Genomic DNA, 26847 nt, shown 5'->3' on the forward strand with positions numbered 1-26847 from the left:
CACATTGTAGTTTTGTAGTTCTGCCCTTGACTTTTTAAGCATCGAAATGCTTTTATGCAGAAAAAAGGGAAGATTCTGTCCCTTACACTATTTACAAGAATTTCCAAAACATTTGTTGCATAAAAAATTTTACTTGTTATGATGATCTTAAAAGATATTTGTTTACGAAAAAGAGCTATTGTCTTTGAAAAATGGATGTTTTTGTTGAAATCTTACTTTACAAGAAGTATACGTAATTTTAATTGTTTAAGCTCTGGGCTGATCTTTCGAATCATTATGATGACTTTTATTTTCGTATTTCTGCGAAAATAGAGCATCAGTTGATTTGAAGACGCACTTCAGAGATCTGCTCAGATTGAAATTTTTTTAGCTTTCATAATCTTCTCAACTTCATCAAGACGCAGTAAAGTTCGGGCTTACAATTAGTTAGAATCAGTCAAGCAGTTGCTTTAGGTTTGGCAAATAGCATCTCATTGAGAATTGAAACTTTGGAAAATCTTTTTCTGTGACGGTTAATTCATGAAGATTTTTTTGACTATGATTTTCTATAGACAGCAATTTATTAGACACAAGAAGAGAAAAAAATCTACAGAAATTTTTACTATGTAATCCACTAACGAAATTTTATTTACGATTATTGAATTACATTGACTGTTTATTCATTTTATTTGACAGCGAAAAGTGATAATTTTCAGGCGTCTTGAGCAGGATAACATTAAATGCTGTAGTGTAGAAACTAATGAAGTCATTTTGATATTGACAGAGAACTCGATAAGCAGTGATAATAATTTCATTACGAAATTACACAGCGTCGCTTTTTTGATCGACCAAAATCGGGAAGCGTTTGTGTTTCTCTTGATGTCATCGTTTGGGTAGTCGAAGGCCTGGATGTTTTCGCGGCTCCACGCAATATACTAGCATATGGAGTGGAATAATAAGTATCATCTGATTTCGCATAAGTTCCATAAGTTCCATAAGTTCCAGAAGTTCCAGAAGTTCCAGAAGTTCCAGAAGTTCCATAAGTTCCAGAAGTTCCAGAAGTTCCAGAAGTTTCATAAGTTCCAGAAGTTCCAGAAGTTCCAGAAGTTCCAGAAGTTCCAGAAGTTCCATAAGTTCCAGAAGTTCCAGAAGTTCCAGAAGTTCCATACGTTCCAGAAGCTCCATAAGTTTGAGGTCTTTGCCGTGATGTTGGGGTCCCAACTAGATATCTGAATGGTCTATCCTCTGTAGATAAATCCCAAACAGATCTTGTCCTTATGTTTTTTGAATAGTCGTAGGAGCTTTGGGGATTTTGTGGTTTTGGGGTCAGGGAACGAGTGTCTGCTGACTTGGCTGCCTCTGATAAATTCGAAACAGATTTTGCATATGTAATCCGTGAATTGGATAAGTCTGGCCGGATGAGTTGACTTAGACGGCCTTTAAGTTCCTGAACTGAAAGGATATCGTCTGATTTGTCGTTTTGTTTGTCCGATAAACTCTTTGAAGTCAGAGTTGTTTCTGAAGTTTTTTGGCCTGCGGCTGGACCGCCAAGCGGAGTTGATATCTGAGGCGAAGAACTCTCCGCTGTTTTTCCATTAGAACTGCCTGAAGCAGCTTGAATACCCCCGGTTTGCTTTGCAGACCCTAATTGGAGGGGTGGCTGAATAGATGTCAGAAGAGATAAATTGCCCGAAGTTGGGCGACTGTCTCCCGATTTTGAGCACGTTTCATCATTTATTTCCTTAGTAATATTTATTTTGGAATCATCTTCGTTTTCAGTTTCTTCAGACTCTTCTGACGAACTGTCCGAAGAATTGTTTTCTCCCACTTTTAGGCACAATCCGTAGGGGCGAATGTATTGCGGGTCATTCACTATCCTGTAATCCTTATTGTCTTCTGGCACCCTGGTTTTATCTGGCTTGATCCGTACCTACAAAACGGAGTGCACTTAACAGCATAGAGTGAAATGAAGAGCGCTTCTTAGCATCATGCTAGACATTAATTAAAAGAATTTTCAGAGAATCTGTTTCAGCATTCCATTTTGTTTTAATTGATCGTGGATAGGCCGAGTATAAATTTTTGCATTTTCAGAAATTTACAGAAACTGTCTATAAAATAATGTCATTGCTCGAAAGCCGATCAGAGATGTTTGTTTCTTTGATCAGTGACGGGCAAAAACTTAAATAAATGGACCCATTACTTCCCTTGCGAAAAAAGTTATGAAGTTTGTTGTGAATAGTTCTCTACTTTTCAATTGGCCGAATATCCCGTGCTGATGCTTGCCCAGGTTGAGGTCCTCGTTCAAAACTCCTTATGAAAATACCCATCCAGACCATTTTTGCCTACGAAAATACCCAGGCAGACCAATAATGCTTATGAACCAGACATTGCCTCGTTCAAATTTTTGGTGCGTTCATGTGCTCGTTCAAAAACGCTTATGAAAAGACCTGTCCAGACCAAAATACGATATGATACAGACTTTGGCTCGTTCAATTTATGAAAAGACTCACAAAGACCAAACAAGTTTATGATCCAGACTTTGGCTCGTTCAAGTGGCGAAAAGACTCAGGTAGACCAGAAATAACTTATGATCCACACTTTGCCTCGTTATTTCCTTTTTGTCCTTTTGGGGACCTTCTCCCATGTGCTGTAGAATAAATGTGACTTAATGAGTGTGCTATAAAGACCCTCGATTTTTTTCTTGGGCTGCCAAAAAAATCGCACAATTTTTCTTGTCGTCTTGGACAGTAAATAGAGCTCGAGGAAGTACAGACTGCGCTGGCTTTGCATCTTGAATTTTTTGTCGAGGGCCAGTTTTATGTCGCTTTGCTAGATTTTATTTGAAAATTATAAATTACTGGCAGAAAAATTGGAGCATGCTTCACGTTTCTAGTGATTTTCTCCAAACTACTGCGTCAATTTAGACGGGCATAGTCGCTTTTTGTTGAATATAAGTTTTATTTAATTCGTTACTTCAATTTTCCTGCTCAAAAATTTATTAGGCTCTTTAGAAAAATTTTAAACAAATTTTAACTAATTGAAAAAAAATTTAAATAACGTTTAACGTTTATTTTTACGTTCAAAAAACTTTAAATAATTAATCAAGCCTGGTATTTTTTCTAACGATCTTCTCAAAATCTTCTATAGTTGTTTGTTTGTAACTCCGCCGTAGCCGGTCCCCAGCTCGGATGAGAAAATAGGAGGAAAACACACCCAGAACGTACTGGAAAATCTCAAAATTTGGTTTTTTCAATCAACCTGAGACAGTTTTCCCACAGTACTGCTATAAAAAGATGTTTAAAAAGTGTATGGTGCAGACTTCAGCTCGCCTATGATAAAGTTTCTAGCTCGTATGTGGAGCTGAAGTTGGCTCGTCTAGGTTGCAGAAGTGGTGCGTCTATGGGGCAGTTATTTGCTCGTCTATGTTGCAGAGTTGGTGCGTTTATGGGGCAGTTTTTGGCTCGTTTATGGGGCAGACGTTGGCTCGACCCTAAGTACTGGTGCGTTTATGTTGCTCGTTAAAAAATCTTCGCCTGTGTATGTTTGAACGCACCAAACCCCCTGTGTGCGTTCAAAAACTCTCTGCTTCCTAATCGAGGACAAATTATTACCTCGACCTGGGTGCTTTCAAAGTTGCAAGAAATGATTAGAACATGGTTCAATATTTCGTCAAATGTTCAGTCAAAGCGTACTGTTTTTTGCCATATTGTTAGTTTAAATACGGATAGCATAAAAATCTTTTTTAATAAACCGCCGTAGGAACCTTGAGAACAGCTTTTTTGAATCATTGAATTGAAAATCAATTGTACAATTTTTTTCCTAAATTGACCACAGTTCGGTTTCAGTTTCCAATTGATAATTTTTGCTGATAATTTTGGGTTCGGCATGTTGATTTGCTTAGAACGCAGATATGGCAAATAATTAAATGGGCTGCAATAATGCCAATGTCAATATAACTAATGACTCCCTTGCAAATAAATAAAGCTTGACTAAGTGACGCCTTGTTGCACAATACTTTTGTGTCTAGTAAAAAACAGAACCGGTTTACATGCAAAAAAGGGGCTTAAGAGGATCTAAGTGAATAACGCGTTTGATTGGACAACTTCAAGTTAGCAGTTACTGATTATAAAAGTAACGTTCCAATCTGTGTGAAGAAATTCCAGTAGGTTTGATTCTTGTTTATTTTTTTGGGTTTTTTCAACAGATTTTAGCAAGGTTTCCTTATGCTTGGAGCGAAAACAAACGTTTTTTCAAGGTTTTTGCTATTACGAGACAGTAAAATGTCTACAGCTCAAGTTGATCGAACTTTGAAACAATTTTTTTCTGGTTTGTTTTTTTTTGTTACGGTTCCCATGAAATTTTAGCCCCCATCAGGATATATTTACCACGATTGGGGGCTATAGGTTAATTGACCACTAAATTTCGGGGAGGGGCTATAATTAAAAAGATGCATATTTTTTGAAAATTATGGGAGGCGAAATCGGCGTGCTGTGTTGCTGAAACCAGTCAAGCCTTGCAAAATTGGTGTCGAAAATGTAATTGATTCCCTGAACGGTTTAGCGCTAAAAAGAAAAACGACACAAGTTGAAATCGAATATTTTCACACAATTTTTCTCCTATAAACTCACGGAGCAATCATAAACATTGCATCGGAACTTGCGCAAAAAATATCAGGCGGAGTTTCGGTTCACCCAATGCGCCACATAAAAGTATCATCCGGGGGAGGTTCGTCTGGAGTTTTTAAACAGATTGGCATTCTATACTCCGTACACGCCGCCCCCCAGACAAAACTTTGAGCATCTCATTTGGTGTCATCAAATACTCATTGAGCTCGCACAACCGTTTACGCCCTTTAGCACCGACCCTTCACTCTGAGTCACAACAACAACGAATCTTTTCTACGTGATAACCAAGTAACCCAAGATCCGTTAATTGTTTTGTGCAGACTGTTTTGTGTGGCCACCACTCAACCGATTATAATATACTTACCAAGAGAGATCTCCGGAACCAGTCGCCTTCTATCATAATCCTCGAAGTTGATTACTTCGGCAAATTTTTTTTAACTTGCGGCGGGAAAAGAGAAGAGGTGAGGGTCTCTCTCCACATTTCTGACTATTCGTGATAGTTTGTTAGTTGATAGTATGTTCAACATAGTATGTTGAAGCCGTTCCATCAATGATCGCTAGATCTTGTATATTGCTAGTGGAATGGTTATTCTCCCATCCCGGTAAATTTTCAATGAGTTGGTCAGATATCAGATGTTAGCAGAAATTAATCGAAGCCTAAAAGGAGCTCCATGGGAGCATTGAAAAAAAGAATTTCCTTTAATTGTAGCTTTGTTGAACTCGATAATTGTAAGCGGTACCTCGCGTGCGGATCTCTTGGATTTCAATTTGGTTGCGTCGACTTAAAGAAAATGCACCTGCTCTGCTCCGCAGATCTAAATGGAACAAACCTGCCAAGCAAAAACTTTAGACCACTGATTTAGTTTGGATAGTTGAAGAAAAGAACACAATTGGATTTTACCACTTCTCGGATTGGACAGCTCCGAACAGTTCCCACATCGTAGCAAGCTCTGCCGTCGTACGTTCGCCTTTCCGGCCTTTCCTTTTTAAGCTTTTTTTGGTTTCTCCAGCATCTCTTCCCGAATGGAGGATGTTACTGAGTAAACAAAGATTTGCTATATTGCGTGTAAATTGTGACAGACTGCGTGCAAATTAACAATAACTGTTTTTTAACTTAAAAAGCCAAACGGAAAGTGAGTTGTTGTTCCTGCCACAGCATAATGTTATCAACACGAACAAGCACCGTACTGTTCGTGGAGCACTCAATGTTGAATCTAGGACATGTACAATATCATCCGTCTTTCAAAATAATTGGCTGCCAACGAGAAGTTTTTGCCCTCCGTTTTTCGCTTCACCATAGAATGGGTTCTTCTAAGTGGCCATTCTCCTCCGTCCTCTGGTTTAGTTTCGACATGTTTCAAAGCTAAAGTTGATCAGGTTTTTGGATTCATTACTCAATTAATAACTTGGTTCCATACAAACTAAATAAAGTTCAGGTAAGTTTACCTGAAAAAATACCTTAACTTACCTGAAACTTTCAGGTAGTTTTGCCTTACCTTAACTTACCTTAACTTACCTCAACTTTACCTGAAAATTACTTGAAAAATTAAGGGGGCACCACCTGAAATTTTACCTGAACATACCTTAAATTTACCTGAAAAACAAACCTGAACAAACAAGGTAAAATTACCTAAACTTACCTGAAAAACGCGCAAAAATTACCTTAAAATTCAAGGTAAAAGTACCTGAATAATTACCTGAAATTTATCTTAAAAATACCTTAAATTTAACCTGAACTTTTAAGGTAAATTATAATAGTTAAGGTAAATTTACCTTAAAAATTAAGTTATTAAAAAGGTTAAGGTAAGTTAAGGTAATTTTACCTTAACACAGTTCAGGTAATTTTTTACCTTAACTAAAGTTAAGGTAAAGTTAAGGTAATTGTTACCTTAACTTTACCTTAACAAAGGTTTACCTTAACTGCGTTAAGGTAAATTTACCTGAACTTTATTTAGTGTGCATGAAGTTGCACTGTGCAATTAAATAAGTAGACCCATAATCCACAAAAGACCAAGGTTCGCATGAAATCAATAGAAGCACATCTTACAACAATGGAAACAAGCGTCAAATTGGAATGCTATGAGTTGATGATAGCAACACTTTATGCTGTTACTATTTTTCTGCTCGTTACAACAAAAATGATTTAAAAAAGCTCAGTAAAGAACAACCATTTGCAAAAAGACTCTCATATAATCCAGGAATAATTGGACAACGCTTGCCTAGTAACGGTTCAATTTGCCAAACAGGTAAACAGCCAATAAAAAAATGAGTAGTACCTACCACAACATCTTGTTATCAATACAATCGGACCTAGAAACGTTCCTTTGGTAATCAATAGATTTTTTAAATTCCACTGCTGTCTCTCAAAAAATAATTGCTCACCGGATTCGGATAATTACAAATCTTAACCTATGTACACTTGCTGTCTTGACAACGTCCGTTTGCAGTCTGGAGTGCCCGCAAGCGGTCAGCCGGGAGAACTTCACTTCTAATATTGTTGTACATCCTTATACGCCATAAATTTCCGGAGATAAGAACCCAAACCGCTAGAGCAAACGACGCTGAGCTAAAAAGATAAATGATAAAAGTTGAAAAGGAATTTTTTCAGACAATTTCTTTCTTTAAAAACTCACCGAGCAACCATAAACATTGTCTTGTACCTTGAGCAAATAAAATAAACGGAGGTTCAATTCACCAATGCGGTCAATGCGCCAATAAAATGTGTTTTCTGGGAGTGGTTTGGTTTCCAGTTTTTTTGGACAGATTTGCATACTAAACACCGGATACGCCACCCCCAGACGAAAAGTTGAACGAATCATTTGGTGTCATCAAAAACGCAATGAGCGTGCACATCCGTTTACGCCCATAAGCACCGACTCGTCTGTCTCAGTCACAACAGCTGAATTTTTTTTCGCAATAACCAAGTAAATAAAATTCCGTTAATTTTGATTGTGCAGAATGTTTTATGTGGCAACCACACAACCGATTACAACATACCTAACAAAAGAGGTCTCCAGAACCAGTCTCCTTCTACCAAAAATGTCAAGGTTGTTTCTTTTGGCAAATTTTAAATTAACTTTTGGCGGAAAACGAGAAAAGATGAGGATTTCTCTCCGCATGTCTTAAGATTTGTGATATCCTTGTTGAATTCCTTCTATCCATGATCGCTAGATCTTGGTGTATTGCAAGTGGAGGGGTTAGTCTCCCATCCCGGTACATTTGCAATAATTTGATCAGATATCACACGTTAGCAGAACTTAATCGAAGCCTAAAAGGTGCTCCATGAGAGCATTAAAAAAGAATTTCCGGCAATTGTACGTTTGTTGAACTCGATCATCGTCAGAGGTACCTAGCGGGCTGATCTATTCATTTTCAGTTTGGTCGTGTCGACTTAAGAAGCCTGCACCTGCTCTCTTTCGCATATCTAAATAAACAAACCTCCAACTTTAAAAAACTTTAAACCGCTGATTTAGTTTGGATCGTTGAAGAAAACAATACAATTGGATTGTACCACTTCTCGGATTGAAGAGCTCAGAACAATTGCCACATCGTAGCAAGCTCTGTTGTCGTACGTTCACTTTTCCGGCGTTTCCTTTAAAAGCTTGATTTGGTTCCCCCAGCATCTATTCCGAGACGGAGGATGTTACTGAGTAAACAAAAACTTGCGATATCTGAGACACAAAAAGTGAGAAAATGAGAGAATATTTTGTCTCTTAAAACGAGTATAAATTGTTGCAAACTGCGTGTGAAATACCGATAACTATTTTTCTGCTCTGAAACAACTAAAATTATTGAAATTGTGGCTCTCACTAAAACAATTATTGAAAAAAAACATTCTTTTACACAGTAGGAAAGTTGACAAGGTTTAACTAGTACCGGTTCAAGATTTGTTGGCACCAAGTTACAACAAAACTTGGAGTGGATATGTACAATGCCGTCCGTTTTTTAAATAGTTCGCTACCAACGAGAATTTCTCGGCCATCGGTCATCGCGTCTCCATAAATAGACCCATGATCCACAAAAGACCAAGGTTCGAACAAAATAATAGAAGCACGTCTGAAAACAATGAAAACACCCGTTAGATTGAAATGCTTTGAGTTGATGATAGCAACAATTTACGCTTTAACTATTTTACTTCTCTGGTTTAACACAAATGATTAGAAAAAAGCTCACTAGGGAACAACCATTTGCGAAAAGACTCTCATACAATCCAGGAAAACTTGGATAACGGTTACCTAGTTACGGTGAATATTGGCAAAAAGGTAAAAAAACCAATCGATATGAGAGTATTGCAACACAAACAAGCACAACACACAGCATCTGGTTATCAACACTAACGAACCCAGAAATGTTCTTTGAGTACTCAATAGGTTTCTTGAAATCCACTGCTTATCTTTCAGTAAGTCTTTGGTCGCTGGACCCGGATAACTTCAATTCTTAATCTGTGTACCCTTACTGTCCTGACAATATCCATTTGAAGTCTCAACATACATTGAAATATTGTTCCTCCGGGCTGGAGTGCCCTCAAGCGGTCAGCCATCTGGGAGAGCCTCACATCTATTGTAATTGTCCATCACCATACAAGACAAAATATCGGCGACAAAAACCCAACCCAACTGAGCAAACGACGCTGTTCAGCGAACAGCTCTTGAAAATGCGAGAAAATACATGGTAACCACAAAAACAAATCTTGCAAAATTTTATATGCAAGAGTCTAATCCCCCGAGTATGCCCTCAATTGATCAAAAAGTTAGGTGCAAATTCTATTTTGTGGTTGATTCGAGCTGAGTGTATACATAGGCAAAAAAACAGATCTGAGTTATCGAATTTACGGTTCTTCTCATTAACTGAAAGTGATCACCTCATCTAAGGAAGAGTTCTTTCACGTCCTCGAGCTAGCGAATATCACAACTGCAACACTGGTTCCAGCAGCATTGGCCCATAACTGGACAGCTTTGTTTGTCAACTTTGTTGACAATGAGTTCGACAACGAACATTGACTGTCACTCTGAGCAAAAAATTTTACTTAAGCAAGTTTTACTATCCTCCTGATGACCTAAATATAAAAAATCGTTGCTTTCAGTGCGAAAGAGTTATTTCAGGTTTTGAGTTGCAACAACGTTGGCCAATGTATCCATTTTGATAACTGTGATCAGCCGGACTCTGCTTGACTGTGTGGTATCTCCATGGTAGTTTTTCAGTCCCAATAAGCTTGACAAATCCCAACGTCATCTGCAATATCTTGTTGAAAGTAACTTTTCAAACCCAAATGAAAAAGTCTCGCTGACAACAAACCCGCCAGATAGAGTAGCCAGAAATGTTCGGTGTGGTTTTATTGGACCTTATGGTCTCGCACGCTCGACTGTTTGTATCCGCTGGAATCCTACGCTCGTTTTTTTTTTGATAAGCTGAAGTTGACTTTATTGCGGAACACCCAATTGCGTTTTTTTCACGTCAAAAATTTGTTAATTTGTTCCTGAGACATACTCACTTGACGTACAATAATCAGGACACTTACGGTATCTTGACTACTTACGGTATCAAGATGAAGATTACATTTTATTCTTAAATTACGTACCTTGTAATAATTACACCATGTGAATTTGCGTTTGGTGGAGAAAATTTTGTTCGGCGACCATTCTGTCGGTTTTGTTCTGTTCATTTTGAAGTCGCTACGTCCACGAACGCAAGATCCTGCGTCATGGGAGTGGAGTTACTTTTGTTTACCCTACTGAGAAAAACTAAATCGAGTAGTAGTAATATATAGCTGTATTGGGATAGGGGAGTTATCCTGCCATAGGGATAATAGGGTATAGAATGCATGAGGATAATATGGAATGGTATATCCTATGAGGAGAATATGGAATGTTATATCCTGTGAGAATAATAGGCTATGATATATCTCATAAAGATAATATGGAATTGGTTATTGTATGAGGAGAATATGAAATCACATTGGAGCATATGGAATTGTCAATTTTATTAACAAGAGACTATAAACTCTCGGCATAAATCAACTGATGAAATTTTCACTTTTCGGAAGTGTGACAGGACGAAATGGTTGCTACTATTGCTACAATAGATTTGAAAAGAATACACAAAAATTATTTTTTTGTGAGGGAAGTTTATCCTGAGTACAGTGAAGGATATTTGTATTTTTTAGCAATTTGTGTGCCTTTGGATCCTAACATTGATCTTGACGCTGCCGGATTTGTTGATGAGTTTAGCAAAAAAGGACCAGGTAACTCATACGTTTTACCCTGTCCAGTCACAAACCAGTATCTTGGTCAAGTGACCTGCCTTGCATTTTGTCTTTATGTGAAAACTTTCAAAGGACGATTGTTCAGTTTGTTGGAATGTTGAAATCACAAGCAGTTGTTCTCGACTTTGAAGGTTTTCGAAATATATGGCTTCACAGTTAAAGAACTTGCTGTTGCTACCGAGAATTTTATCGACATAATTTCCTCTCTAACTCCCAATTCATACAGAACGCTCTCTTCAAGTGATCAAAAGTCTTACCAGTGGGTTTCTAAAATTTTGCAAGGTCTTTTGTGGGAATGGGGAGAATATCCTTATTGCTATTTGCAGCAAATCTTATACAGCAATATTCTCCGATATCCATTAGCGGTATTTTACGCCAAGGGCAAAGAGAAAACAAGTACTCTCACGGAACTACTTCAGAATAACGTAATAAATTTGGAAACATTGTCTTGTCCAAAAATTGAGCATTTGAAGTTATATTGAGAAACACCAATTTGCAACATACTTGCACTGAGTTCCTCAAAACGACAGAGGAGCAAGCATTGCGCAAAGAAGAAAGCCTTGTTGTTCTATCACTGATTGATGAATGAATCGACTTTGAAGGTTTTCGAAATATATGGCTTCACAGTTAAAGAACTTGCTGTTGCTACCGAGAATTTTATCGATATCATTTCCTCTCTAACTCCCAATTCATACAGAACGCTTTCTTCAAGTGATCAAAAGTCTTACCAGTGGGTTTCTAAAATTTTGCAAGGTCTTTTGTGGGAAACGGGAGAATATCCTTATTGCTATTTGCAGCAAATCTTATACAGCATTATTCTCCGATTTCCATTAGCGGTATTTTACGCCAAGGGCAAAGGGAAAACAAGTACTCTCACAGAACTACTTCAGAAAAACGTAATAAATTTCGAAACTTTGTCTTCTCCAAGAATTGAGAATTTGAAGTTATATTGAGAAACACCAATTTGCAACATACTTGCACTGAGTTCCTCAAAACGACAGAGGAGCAGGCATTGCGCAAAGAAGAAAGCCTTGTTGTTCGATCACTGATTGATGAATGAATCGACTTTGAAGGTTTTCGAAATATATGGCTTCACAGTTAAAGAACTTGCTGTTGCTACCGAGAATTTTATCGATATAATTTCCTCTCTAACTCCCAATTCATACAGAACGCTCTCTTCAAGTGATCAAAAGTCTTACCAGTGGGTTTCTAAAATTTTGCAAGGTCTTTTGTGGGAAACGGGAGAATATCCTTATTGCTATTTGCAGCAAATCTTATACAGCATTATTCTCCGATTTCCATTAGCGGTATTTTACGCCAAGGGCAAAGGGAAAACAAGTACTCTCACAGAACTACTTCAGAAAAACGTAATAAATTTGGAAACTTTGTCTTCTCTAAAAATTGAGCATTTGAAGTTATATTGAGAAACACCAATTTGCAACATACTTGCACTGAGGTTCCCAAAACGACGGAGGAGCAGGCATTGCGCAAAGAAGAAAGCCCTGTTGTTCTATCACTGGTTGATGAATGAATCGACGTCCAGAGAAGACAAATCCCTCGCTGCTTCAGGTGAATTTGTCTCCAAATTTGACAGTCTACAGTTGCGTAGCGCTTGACAATCAATTGACAGTAACTCTAGTGAAGGAGGAAAAAATTGACTCCCGTGGACAAACAATTCTCAGAAAGCAGCATATTGTGTGTGGTGGCGCTGAAATAGAAGCTTTTAAGAAATGTCTTTCATTCGTGGAATACTTTCAATTGTATCATGTCTATACACGAGAAAATGCAAAGACTGAAACTAACCCCCTTACCTATGCCCTAGCGTGCAGTACCATTTCTGATGTCTCTGGATGATGAGAGCCGTCCCAAGGAAATCAAGCAGCGGGTGAAAGAAAACGATGTAGAGCTCATTGTTTTCAGAGATAAAGTAGACTCAATAAATGCAAACTATACAATCACATACAAGAAGAAAGACAAAAACTCTGAAATTGTGTCGTATGAAACTTATATTGCTGAATAGTTTTGTCATAAATAAATTTGCAATTCATTTTTCATTTTAAAAAATTTTAAAATGAGTCAAACGGAGGATCAGTTAGATTCTGGCGGAGGCATAACTGACTTGGTTTTAGACGCCGAGAACCATGAAAGAGAGTCTTGGAGGTTCTGTAATACAAGTGGTATTTTGTTACGAAAACGTTTATAATATTTTTTCTCAGAACTATTTCTCTAATCAAATTACTGTTTTTCAAACTTGATTGCGAAGAATCAACAATTTGGTTTTCTCTACTCTCCTAAACAGTTGGGTACGCTTTTCCTAATCCTAAGTTATGAACAAAACAATTTCAACCTCTGACAGGCTGTTCATGGTTGTTTGCAGGCCATCTTGTTGCGGAAAATTTGAGCCTATTTTCAAAATGTTACTACTTGGCACATTTTCCCCAGAGTTTCAAAGGATTTTTTATTTTTATCAGCACAATCAGCCTAAATTTCAGTCAATAGAAAAGAAACTGAACATAGAGTTTAGAAAATCTTCTGGTCTTGAGCTTGTGTCAGAGTTAGAAAACTGTCTGCTTGTCGTTTTCGATTCATGGGAAGAAATTTTCAACAAAAAAGAGTTTTCTAAATTAGCAACTGCGGGCCGACATAGAAACATCAGCGTAATATACGTTAAACACAACTTGTTTCAACAAAACAATTGGTCTAGAACAATTGATTTAAATACAACACATATAATTTTATTCAAATCACTGCGAGACACACAGCAAATTAATTTTATTGGTCGACAACTGAAGAACACGCAATATTTGAAAGAAAGTTATGAGCTAGCAATCAGGAAGCAGTTTGGTCATTTGTTAATCGACTTAGATTCATAAACATCTGACGTCCTACGTTACTGTTCAATTATTGATCCTCCAGGTCCATCAATTTTCGATCTTTCCTCAGCTAAATCTGTAATCACAAACTTAACCGATGAGAGAGAAAGAAATATGTATGCTGCGGCGGATGCTAGATACATCGGATTCAAAAATAGAAAAATTAATCTAGACGGCTCCAAATAAGTTCATTAAATTCCTTTATGAGTGTATAGTCAATGTTGTCAATGGAAACGTTCCAGTTAATAAAACAATAATAGAAGTTTAGGAGAAATCATTCAAAACACTACTATATAAGCCAACAAGTTTAAAACAGAAAAGGAAACTTTTAGCCAAAGAAACAGAGTTGATGAGAATTGTTGGTTTGTCTTGCTATCGTTACTTGACAAAATTGTAATGCATACAGAAGAATTCATTTTAATTCCCAAACAAATGTTTTTGCCACATCAACTGGCAAAAAAATGAAATTTTGAAAAACCCTATTCACGAACAGAAGGCAGCTCAACTATCACTCTTCAAACGAAACCAGTCTGAAAAAACACAAAAAGAAAACAAACCCATTGAAACAATGAATAATGTTCACGAACACAAGCTGAAACTAAAGAAGAAACATCAGAACCAGTTAGCGAAGACAGTGAGATAGAACAAATTATGATAAACAGAAAATTTCTAAGGCTGAGTCAATATTACTTGAACTCAAACTGAGTGGAATAAAAATAAAATTAGGCGATCTGAAATCATACTTGAATGCAATCTGACGTCGTTTCCATTGAGAACCACTGGGCGCTAAAGTTTCTACTTTTCTCTATAATTTGCAGCAACACACAAAAAAAATGACATTAAAAAATACTCAAAAAAATTTTGACTGCTCTCGATATATCACCGCATTTTTTTGCAAACAGTTATGCCAAGCAATTCTTGGAAGCCTCGTCGGAAAATGAACAAGAATTTTACCCAAGCGGAGAAATATCCCCCAGCGGTGGTTCCAAATCAACCCCAAAAAGAGATTACGAAGAAAGAAGTGACGAAACGACAGACAAAGAAGAGACCAGTCAAAAGAAATGGTCTTTCTTCTCCTGAAGTTGAACGTTTGAACCAGCTTTATATGAGAAGACCAGCCTCGTATGAAGCACAAAACGCTTAAAGACTCAGAGCAAGCTGCCATTAGGCAAGGTGCAATCCTATTTGGAGACAGAACCGTCTTTCAAAAAGTACCGTTCAATTTGATTAAAAGTTCCTAGCATTAACGTTTTTGTAAAAGACATTAATGAAATTTGGTCACCGGATTTGGCGCACGTTGACAAACTAGCAAATAATAACCGTAACATGAAGTATCTCTTGGTAGCAGTTGACTGTCTATCAAGATATTTACGAGTGTAACCCTTGAAAACAAAGTGTGCGACGGAAACAGCTAAAGCATTCCAAATTATGTTCAAAAACAAGCAGCCCAAAAAAATAGGGGTTGATGATAGTGAAGAGGTTCTTGGAGCATTCAAACAATTGTGTAATAAACGTGGAATTCATTTATACAGTACTTTCAGCAAAAAAGTCTGCTTTTGCTAAAAGGAACATTAGGTCACTCAAAAGATAATTCATCTTTACCTCGAAGAACGGCGGACCTATTCCCATATTGACCAAATAGACCAATTTATGAAAACAATCAATTCAAGAGTAAATTGGGTTAATTGAGCACCAAATAAAGTAACAAAAAAGGATGTACCGCGGTTAGTGTCATTGATTGCGCGAACAAGCACAATTCAGAATTCCAAATTTTACATTGGGTTTTTTGTGAGAATAGTTAAAAAGGACAAAGCGTTCCGGAAAAGTTACAAGCAATCGTTCACAGACGAAGTCTTTGAATTAACGGGAATACCTACAATAAACCCACCAACGTACTCCTTAGTTGACGCTGACAACGAACCTAATCAAAGAAAATTTTATCAACCAGAATTACAACTTGTCAGGCTTCTTCTCGTTGAAATTGTCCAACAACCGGTTTGAAGACAAATTTACAGTTCAAGTTGTTTCAACGGCTTTAATAGAAGTATTTGATTCAAACACACTTGCATCAAATCGGAATTTTTTTCAATGACGGAATTCAACTTGAAGGTGATTGGAAGGCGCTAATTGAAATCATATTCCCAACAAAAATAGAAAATATTGTAAACGCAGATTTAATTGTGTACAATCTAAAAGACTATGAGGATTCCCAAAAAATGTCTTCCGGGGCCAATGTTATTTCTAGGCCTTATAACGGCCAAAGACGACTTTTCATGCCAGGAACATCTGATACAGTGGCACAGCTTCTTGCTACAATTAAGCGCACAGTTGGATTGCCCCATTTTCACTTCGGAGAGTTGAAGAGTCTTGGAAAATACAAAATTGTATTTGGCAAGTATGAGGGAATTACCTTTCCCAGTGAAGAAATTCCGAGCATCATTGAATATAAAGGTATTCTTGATGGCAATGGAATACACTTTGGGTACAAAATGAATCCGATTGCAAACAGGCGTATGAAAAGTGATGAAACAAAAGCCTTCTATGGGGAGTTTCCAGCCGACCTCTGTGCTGGAAAACATCTTATTTTCATCTTTACAAACATTATTGATTATCAATGCGTCGGTGACACCAAGGCACCTTTTTGAGTGTCATTGATTCGAAACAACGTCTGAAAAACGGTAGTGTATGTGAGCTTGAACCAACTCATTGGAATATTTTTTTTACAAAATTTAGACTAAAAGAAGCCTTTGACCAACACAATTCAATCAATTTCAATTGAATTGCGGCTGGAAACAGGACAATTAGTTCCTTTTTTGGGAACCGGAAAAGTTATTCTAACACTACAATTCAAAAAAGTTTCCCAATAAAATGGATTCTTACTATGCTAATCAAGCGACATCTGCCTCATTTCTCTGGACATTATTGACAACGAGGAAGCGGTTTTGGCGCTTTAGCTGCAGGAATTGGATGCGTTGCACTGCTCCTAGCACGGCGCTTCATTTTGCCTACTGCTAAACGTATCGGAAAAGAACTCCTGAAACAAAGTGTACCAGAGATCTTGGATGTAGTGGGCAACAAAAAATTTCCTCGACAGGCGATTAAATATACAATCTCAAAAACTGTTAAAAAACAGACTGGAGGCTCTCGACGAAATACTTCACGTCGAAAGAAATCAATACGAAGCAAGCCAATGAAAGCGAGCGACGAAGGTAAAAAGACCATTTCAACGCATAGAGCACCAAAAAGAAGTCAGTCGGATTTTTTTTGCTTAAAAGAAAGATGATCGCTAATATGTTACCATCAGAAGCAACTCACAGCTCATTGGACTTATTTGAAGAGCCTTCACTACTGGTAACGTTGATGGCAGTTTTTGTCAAAAATTGAGTGCCATCTACAGTCCAAATAGACCCATGTTAGAATTTGAAGTGGCTTGTGACAGAAACAACTTTATCGATTTACAAAAAAATTATTCTCGAAGTTAAATGTAAAATTGTCCAGTCTTCTTGAAGCTGATTTGAAATATGACGCTGGAGCCGCTGCTGACGTTACAAAGACCGATTCTCCCTACTTTTAAAATAATGTGTTACATTCACTATTCTCTTTTTGTACAGTGTCTGCTAATGGACTGAAAATATCAAACGCTAACGAAAACTATGCTCACGAAAGTTTCATTGAGACCAAGTTCTCACATAATAACGATGCAAAAAATACATGGCTGGACTGTCAGGGCTATTCTTACGAGGAAGACCCGGGAAATGCTGTCAACTGCAGAAGTGAAGAGAAGAAAACTTTTGCTGAGGCAATCAGCTGAATGCACGTTGTATGGTAAAAATGCTGTAGATTTTTTCATTTGTCAAAGACATCTGTTAAGTTGTGTGACACTTCGCATTGCATTCAGACGCTCGATTGATGATTTTGTTATAGTGTCTGATGATGCTGTGAAACAATACAAAGTAATTTTGCCGAAGCTAATTGGTATGTGTGGAAGACGACACTTAATGACACTGCTGTGCCCGCGATTGAAAAAACATTATTGAGTAGTCCTGCCTCCTATCCTTACCTTGAAACACTTACAAAAACGTTTTTGGCTTCAACGGTTCTACAAAGTTGGAAACAAGAAGATATATTTGCGAGAGAACCAATCCGCCGACTGGCGGTCTGCTTAAATACAAATAAAGCTTTTCTGGGTAACAACCAGCAAAGTCCATTTCGTTTCAGAACATTCAACCTTGGGCAGATTTATGTATATCAAAACGGTTTGCCTGTAGCAGATAGTCCAATATCTACAGCTGACGACAAACGTCTTTACATCAATACAATATCGGATCTAGCAAACATTGATAATGGACATGGAAAAAGTTTGACAGATTACTCAAACAATTCCATAATGGTTTTTGATTTCAGCAGCACCCAATAAGCATCTCACGACTTTATACATCCTGAACTGACTACCTGTTCAATTTCTAGTGAGTTGAAGTTTTGTGTGGCCTTGCCAAACAAAATTGAGATTTTCATTAATGCTGAAAAAACCAGTACATTTGTTGATAGTGCGAGAAGAGTATCAAAGAATCACATTTTGACAGACTAAAAATGGACAGGATGATATCCATGATTTGATTCAAAGATGTGCTTTGCTGAAACACAAATTTCTGGGTGTTCTCGCTGGAAAAAATTTTCCCCGAAAGTTGAAACCAAACAGTTTCCTAATTGTTAACGCAGCAACTGCAGAAAGTTTTGGAGCTCATCGGTTACTACTGTGCCAGAAGGAGGATCAATTTTTCTTTGCTGACTTTTTCGGACAGTCTATTTCATCAAACAAAAATGTCAAATAAAAAATAATTTCTCTGAAAGAAAATGCGCAAATTTATCAGTTCCTGAAGGATCAGCCAATTCAAAGTAAAAACTCAAAACTGTGTGGAATTTTTTGTATTTATATTGCTCATCATATTTTTAACTCACACAAAATTGTAGAACTGAGTGATGCTCAACTAATTCGCCTTGCTTTTCAAATGACGTATTAACCTTTCCTTGATTGCAATAAAATATTTTTTCCAAAAATTTAATTTTTTCTTCATACACAAGGCGAACACTCATCATATCAGTATCAATATTCAGCTTTCCGTAATCACTAAAAAAATATGCATAATTTGACAAAAAGCACCAGAATGAGGACCAGACAAAATATTTTTAACTCGTCGAATAATTTCACTATTAACAAAATTAGTTTGAACTTGTTTCGATGGCGGACGGGCGTTGTAGATAGTCTTTTCAGCAATTACTGGCATCTTTGAGAGCGGTTTTTGATTCAAACTCACTTGTTTTGCATAGCTGTTTTTCAAATTTTTGTAGGCAAAACCTGGCAGTTGTTTGCGTACTGTCTGTGAGTCAACTTTTTCTGCGGAGTTATTGAATTGAATTGTCAACTTCAGCTTTTTAAAAACGTCACGATTAGTCTCCAATGTTGATGCAGTCGAAAATAAAAATTTGAAAGCTGTAAGAATAAAAGGAACAGAAAAAATTTGGTTTCGATTCAAAGTTTCCTTTTCGATACTGTTGTATCAATCAAAACGTGATAATGGTTAGTTACTAAATTGCAAAACTCAGGACCAAATTGGGCACACACGGCATAAACATTTGTGTTAGAAAAGGAAGGTTTCTCTTTATCAATCTGAAATTTGATCTTTTTTTGAATTTCTTTAAAGTAATTTGGTGAGCGCTCGTACATCGCTTCAACCATTTTTGTTGCTGGTCTTAGAAATTTTTTCCGACTTTTGTTGGAAGCGTGGTTTCTTTGCTGCAGGTGGTTTTGTTGATTCCTCTTCTTTGAACCAAGAGCGTATATCTCCTGACTTTTCAATCAAGTTTTCAAATTCTTGGACAGTTAGAGAAACTCTCTGCTGAAATTGGTATTCGCTTTCCGCTTTCTTGAACAATATTAGAAAAACATAGGTGCCCGTCCTTTCATACATTTTCACAGTTGCTCTGATTAAACGCTTATCAGTTTTGAAAAAGTCGGAATAACCATTGCCAAAATCTGTGTCTTTAGTGGAAGTGAAAGGCATGGCGCAACCAAATTTTTTCTCTTTCAAATAAAGTTGTGAGCGCTCCAACTCAACAGCGGCGGCAAGCTTGGATTATACATGTGCCATCAAACACTTAATTAAAAACAAATGACTGGTAAATACAGTCTCAAGTACGCCCACGGCGTACTTGAGTCTTTTCATTACAAATTTTATGGCAAACAGAGTGTGCACAAATGTAATCTTTTGAATAATTTCAAATGCAAAAAGAACTCATTTACACTAAAAGTTAGAAACAGATGTGACCTCCGATAGCAAACTTACACGTTGAATACAATTTCACAGGCATAAAGCAATCATATACACCGGAAACTGGAAGCAGATGTGACCTCAGATAAGATAAGAAACTACACAATGGACAGAATATTTAACAACAGTTAATTGGAAACAGATGTAACCCTAGATAACAATCTTTGGTACGCTCAAGTCAAAAGTGTTTGTTGCCTAAAAATTGAAATTAGATCTGACCCTAGCTGGATTTTAACTTTCAAACAAATTGCAAACACACACCCTGCGCCATAATTCGACGGCATTGATATTTGTGTTGAGTCAAATTGCAGTTTGTTTCCAGCAACAATTTCAAACTTGTTTTAACTGATTTATTATACACAAAACTTCAAAATGTTGGTTAAAATTCTCGCAGAGTCAGAGGCTTCCTGGGAAAGAACTCTAATTTATCAAACATATTATGAATATTTTGTGTTTCTTATTCAACAACGAAAACAGGACGATGTGTGCCACGTTAATCATCACTGTCTTCTCCCTGAGCTTCTTATAAATGCAATTGCCGCCCTACCCAAAAAACTGACCCAACCGAGAGCAGTATTATTACTTCTGGTTGCCACCTACCTGCAAAAGTGCTACCAGCATTTCAAGAAGGTAATATGGACACATTATCTGATGAATTGAAATGAATTTTCTACCGCTAGGACTGTGACTGCGTACCTTTGTTTGAAAATCAACTCGGAGCTTATCAAGCTTGTGATGAAACGGGCAATTTGTGGGGGATCAAAAATTCACCGTCTTCACCCGACAGTGAGACAACACTAGCTAGTCTATCCACAACACCAGCAGTTGACCCAAGTCCAACTGTTACGCCGACACATAGCCCGTCTTTATTCGCTGGAATTAACAACAACAACAATCCTCCAAACAATTTCGATAACTTTGACGAGATCTTTCTGTCCGGAACAACTTTTCAAACTCCAAAACGAGAGGCTATGAGCAACAATTTTCAAACACCCACTTGTTCAGAGACTCCAAACGTCAGCGGTGCACCAAAAAAGCGACGACCAGAAAAGTTTTTGATGGACTTATTCGATTAAATTATTTCAATTGAAACTTGAGACTTTAATTTTATATGAAGAACTGTTTAAATTTTTAGATGCGAAGTTGTGCGTGTGCGTGTGTTATTCCATTTACCTATTTTCTATTTCTCGAATTTGTAATATAACATTTTTTGAAGTCTGTTTTGTCTTTCAATTCAAAACACAGACGAAAATATAATTCAAGTAAGTGATCAAGTTCAAAATTTTTCAGTGAAAATTTTCACTCTCCCCTATGACGCAATCACACATACTATTTTCCTAACAGGATTTCATTTACCACAACCACAATGGAGTGATTAGTTTTTGTGGTAAAATATCCAGATTAAGATCGAATCAATAAAATTTGTTAACATCTGTATGTTAAACCCAAAGTTTTTCGGAAATAACAATATGTTTATTCTGCAAATTGTGTACGTTTTTGGCCCAAAAGATCTGTTAACATTATGCCAGCAGCTGTAGCAGCGTATGAACCCTGAAATTCATTCATAATTTGGAAAAATCGTCAAAAAATTGTAATCTCTCAGAGAAAAAGTCAAAAAATTGGACCACAACTGATGTCAATCAGTTCAGTTAAATAATTTTTAATGTCCACTAGCAGCATCACCTAGCTTTGTGCGTTTGCTCAACAGGGTAAAAACAAGCAAATTTGTAAAGAAATTTCAAAAAAAAATTGAAAAAAAATGTTTAAAAGATGACTTCTGAACTTTAACCCAAAAAATGAGGTTTCAAAAAACACTTGGGATGAAACTGATGGTTCAGAGGTCCTCAGCAGATTGTATCCTACAAAACATCTCATCACGCTCGTCCAATTTAACTTAACCGTTACGGAGATAATTAGCGCCTAGTTAACGGCTAATTAGTTATTAATTAACAAGATTGCTAATTATTGAAAAAAAATTGGATTTTTTTTACAGCAATTGCTTTATGAGAACATGCTGGGTGTTTTTGGTCAGCAGCATCATGTACAAAAAACGGCTCCTTCACCGATTCTCAAAACATCTGGTGATCAATGTCACATTAACATCTGGCATTAATTAGCATAGGAAGTACCCTAAGCAAAGCTGTCAGACGATGTTTTCTTGCGTTTTTGCATATAGTGGGCCCACGGCATCAATTTCTCTCATAACACCTGTCATCGAAAAAGGCTTCAGAAAGAAGACACATGTATATGTCATGTATTTTTCATTTAAAGACATTGATTTATGATGATTGACAGAAAATTTTTTTTTCTGTTTGTTTTGGAAAATTTTTTTGCATTGCAGTGCGGTCCAAGATTTTGAGCCACGGGGAGCAATTTTGCTCATCACACTTGACAGCGTACGACAACTCTAACCACTCGTTATAGAGATGAGGTCTAAACTGACACTTTTTTGAAAAAAACCAAATAAAGTAACATGTTTTTCCGCTTTTTTAAATGCATTTTTCGAAGTAATCCACAAAGAACAATACTCGGTATGACACTTCTGAGGGTCTATTACCACATCTTTTGAAATCGAAGTGTTTTTAAATCTTTTTTGCATTTAATTTTAGTAAAATTTCGAAACTATTTGAGCGCCGAATCCAGACAACCAGAGGCCGCCATTTTGAAATTCAAATTTTGCGCCCTATCTAGTGAATATCCCTTTTGTGCATTAGCTTCAAATTAGGGATAATAAGAAACTCGGGATAATTGTTTCAAGAAAAGACAAAGTCTTTCGAGGTCGAGCTAAATTTGGAGTTGAAGCGCGCGCCAAAATTAGCCTATAGAAGTACGTTCAATTTGAATATCGAATTCGCCGCCCTTTTTCAGTGCCATTTTCAAAACACTGTAAACATTTATTGAGTCGTAACAAATGCAATTGAGTATTACACAGAACTGAATTTTCTTGCAGAGTAGCTGACATTATTAAATAAACCGGTTATACAACTTAATTTATTTACTTCTGATAACTGCTTTGAAATGACTCATTCTTGCTGCGTCTGCCCTTCAACGTTTAGTACATCGGGAAACAAATCGCAACATGAAACACAATTTCATCTCGATGAGTGCGGCTTACCACATTATCATTGTTCAATTTGTGGGTTTTCGACTAGAAAAATGTCTCCTCTTGAAGAACATATGAGAACAGATCAAACAGATCACTCAAAGTTTACAAATTAATGTCATTCTTGTTATCTTGGTTTGAACAGTTCTCACCTCTACGCACAACATATGAGCTCTGTTCAGTGGCTTCCCGTTTTTGGAGAAGAGATCCAGCCTTTACAAATACCCTCCCAGTCCGCACATCACCTTCAAACGTTTGTAATCGAAGTTGAAAACAACGAAGAAAATTCGTTGGACTAGCAGACATTTATGCAGTCCAAGCGAGCACAAATCGAAGAACTTATTAAGCAAAAATTAAGCTCAGGATCCCAGAAAATTCAATTTTCCGCTGAACTATAACTCTCCAAACCAAAACGCAAGACTGATGAAGACGACGAAAATTTAGTTGAATTTGCCAATTCATAATGACCCCAGTAATTACTGGAGAAATCTCAAACGACGACTTTGCCCTGGTGTTGGAAAATTTTGGCTGTTCTCTTTACTTTCGTGTCTTCAGGGAGTGGAAGGCTACTAGTTCGGGTGATTCGCTTACATCTCAACTATGCGAACTACAGAACTATTCGGGGATCGTCCTTCATAGCATTTCCTTGTGAGTTATCCATATGCCAAGCTGTTCTAAATATTCGAAAACACAATGACATTAATTGCTTTGTCTACTGTTATATAGCAGCTAGATGTCTGAAGGAAAATTTTTGCTTGAAAGTTGACGGTCAAAACGATACTTTGAGAGCGACAAATCCCGAAACTTATAAAGACCTGAAATCGCTCTGCTCAGCGGGCAATTTTCAGATGCAATGGGTCTTAATAGTCTCAACAAGTTTGAAGAACTTAATTCTGTTCAAGTTAATGTGTTTGGTTGCCACAAAAAAGATCTATTTCCTACAAGAATTTCAAAAAAAGAGTTCAGAGGAATTGGTTATTGATTTACTGCTATTTTACAATTCAGATAAACATCACTATGTTCCTATCAAAGACATGTGTAAATTTTATTGCTTTCTACGGTGTGGTATTGTAGTTACCTGCTTTTATGCAGAAGCTGTTTCTGGTTATGTTATGACGGTGTCACAGCTTTCGATGAACACCTTGAAAGGTGCAAAGATCTTTCACCAGCGCTTGTTCGAATGTCCAGCAGAAACAGCAATATCTACAAATTCAACAACTGGTCTCACCTCTGGTTTGCCCCATTGGTAATTTACTTTGATTTTGAATCTTTCCTACAGCCAGTATCTGCTTGTTTACTTAGTGGAAACGTCTCCTCATCATCCACCATAAAGATTCATGAGCCCTGCGGTTTCGCTCTGACTGTTGTTGAGCATAACAACCCGAAGCCCGAATATACCCACTAAGATAGCTCCAAAAATTTGCATGGAGATTTTTGTGTAAGTGTTTCACAAGTTGGCCAATGATATTCACGAGCAGAAACAAAAAAATCCGTATTTTCGTGGAGACAGATCAGAACTTGGGAAAACAGAAAGTGTTGTTTGTTGGATTTGCGAAAACGTTTTCAATGAAAATGACGAAAAAGACCTTGACCACTGCCACTACAGATGCGGATTTCTGGGCTGGGCCCATCCGCAATGCAACCGACTACGAAGAACGTCAAAACTCATTCCCGTATTTGAGCACAAAAACAAAATTACGATCTCCACCATATCTGTCTGGCATTGCAGGAATGTGAGCCATCTACAACAATAGGCGTAATCACAGCAACTGACGAGAAATATATCTCGATGCAATTAGATGTTCAAGTAGACACGATGAAAAGTGATGGCCAAACTGTTCCCGTGCATGAGTTCCTAAGGTTTGTTGACACGTACAAGCTTTTTAACGCATCTCTAGAAAAACTCACCAAAACTTTACCGCAATCTGAATTCGGCATTTTGGAAGTAATATTCAACGAAACCCCTAGCGACCACTTTGAACTGCTCAAGCAAAAAAGTTTCTACCCATATTCATACATGTCGAATTGTACAAAGTTCTCGGAAGATATTTTGCCTCCAATAGAAGCATGGAAACACTCACTAAGTGGCACAACAATTAAGCAAAACGAATGGAAGCATGCAACCAGAATGTGGAGTTTGCTTGGGTGTAAAACCATGCAGGATTATCATTATGCCTATCTAAAGTTAGATTGTGTTTTATTAGATTGCTGCTCCAAGTATTGTCGGAAAATTAGTTTCAAAACTTACAAGCTTGATGTTGTACAGTTCTTCACTGCCCCAAACTTGGCAAAAGATGCCGCACATCGTATCACCAAAGCTAAAATTCGATTATTCACTGAGCGGGAACATCTGGACATGATAGAGCCGGCGATACGCGGGGGTATAACGTCTGTTTTCGAAAGTCGAAATTTTAAAGCAAACAACCGCTACCTGCCTGGGTTCAACTCCGAGAAAACGTCCAAATTTTGGCTAATGTTGGACGCTAATAATTTATATGGTGGAGTTATGCAGGAGGAGATGCTGCCCATTGGTGATTTTTGTTTTGTTTTCGACATCTCAATAAACGAACTACTACACCACCCTGAGAGCTCTTCATTTAGGTATTTCTATGAAGTCGATCTAATATACCCAAGTAAAATACATGATCAACAGTAGGACTACTCATTGGCACCAGAAAAACACTAGTAAAGGACGACTGGCTAAGCGATTATCAGTTAGAGGTTTAACAGCGTTACAATTTACCGGAAAAAAAGTTAACAAACTACTACAAACGTTGACAAAAGCAAATATGTCCTACACTACAAACTACTGCAATTCCATGTTCGGCTTCTGTTGCGTATTAAAAAGTGCACAGAATTCTCAATTTCACACAATAAAAATGGCTTGAACCGTACATTACCTTAAACAGCGCCATGAGAAAAATGCAACTAACAGATTTGAGCAGAACTACTACAAATTGATGAACAACTCGGTATATGGGAAAACAATTGAGTCAAAACAAAGACGACTGAAAATAGACATAACAAGGGATGCCGGAAAAACTTCAAAATTTAAATCAAAATTCAAGTTCGACAAATTTAAAAGATTCGGCGAAAACATGGCGGCGATCTGTTCTCGTCCAAAGGTTATTAAATGGCAACACCAACTATTGTCGGGGCGACCATCTTGGATAATTCAAAATTACGTAAATACGGTGTCCACTATGATGCTATGCGCGCAAATTTTCGGTGCTCACCTTTGTACTCTGATACCGACAGCCTATTGTATAAAGTCGAGACGACTGACCTCTATGCCGACTTGGCAAAGAAGAGGAAGTTTGTAGAGAATTCGATTTTTCAAACTATCCGGACAATCAAATGCTCTACTCCAATGTTAACCACAGCAGAGTTCTCAAATTCAAGGATGAATTCGCTGGTGGCTACATCTCGGAACTTATATGCTTGGAGCCCAAAATGTATTCAATAACTTCTAAAAGTAAATTGTAAATTACACATATCCTTTTTTCCCCGAGAACCAATCAATTTTTTCGCATGTTGAAATACGAACTCACCTGAGACTCGAAGTTGATCTGCATTTGTTTTTTTGTTCCAGGTTGTAGAAAGCTGTCGACGAAACTGCTAACAAAAGCTGCCAGAAGTTGTTGAAAAACGAGCTGTACAAGCCAACAATAATTAC

The 26847-nt window shown here is 37.3% G+C and overlaps 1 protein-coding gene across 1 annotated transcript in view; it reads right to left on the reverse strand.

Annotated features, from left to right (window-relative positions):
* Nucleotides 1–510: 510 nt before the first annotated feature.
* Nucleotides 511–26847, reverse strand: part of LOC142353036 (uncharacterized) — an 81313-nt gene continuing 54976 nt past the window's right edge. The window contains exon 5 of the mRNA XM_075405226.1: nucleotides 511–1909. Within this exon, the coding sequence (XP_075261341.1) occupies nucleotides 794–1909 (1116 nt within the window). The 3' untranslated portion in view covers nucleotides 511–793. The remainder of the gene's footprint in view (nucleotides 1910–26847) is intronic.

This window comes from Convolutriloba macropyga, chromosome 14 (genome assembly GCF_964194025.1).
Source record: "Convolutriloba macropyga chromosome 14, txConMacr16.3, whole genome shotgun sequence".
Taxonomy (NCBI): Eukaryota; Metazoa; Xenacoelomorpha; order Acoela; family Convolutidae; genus Convolutriloba; species Convolutriloba macropyga.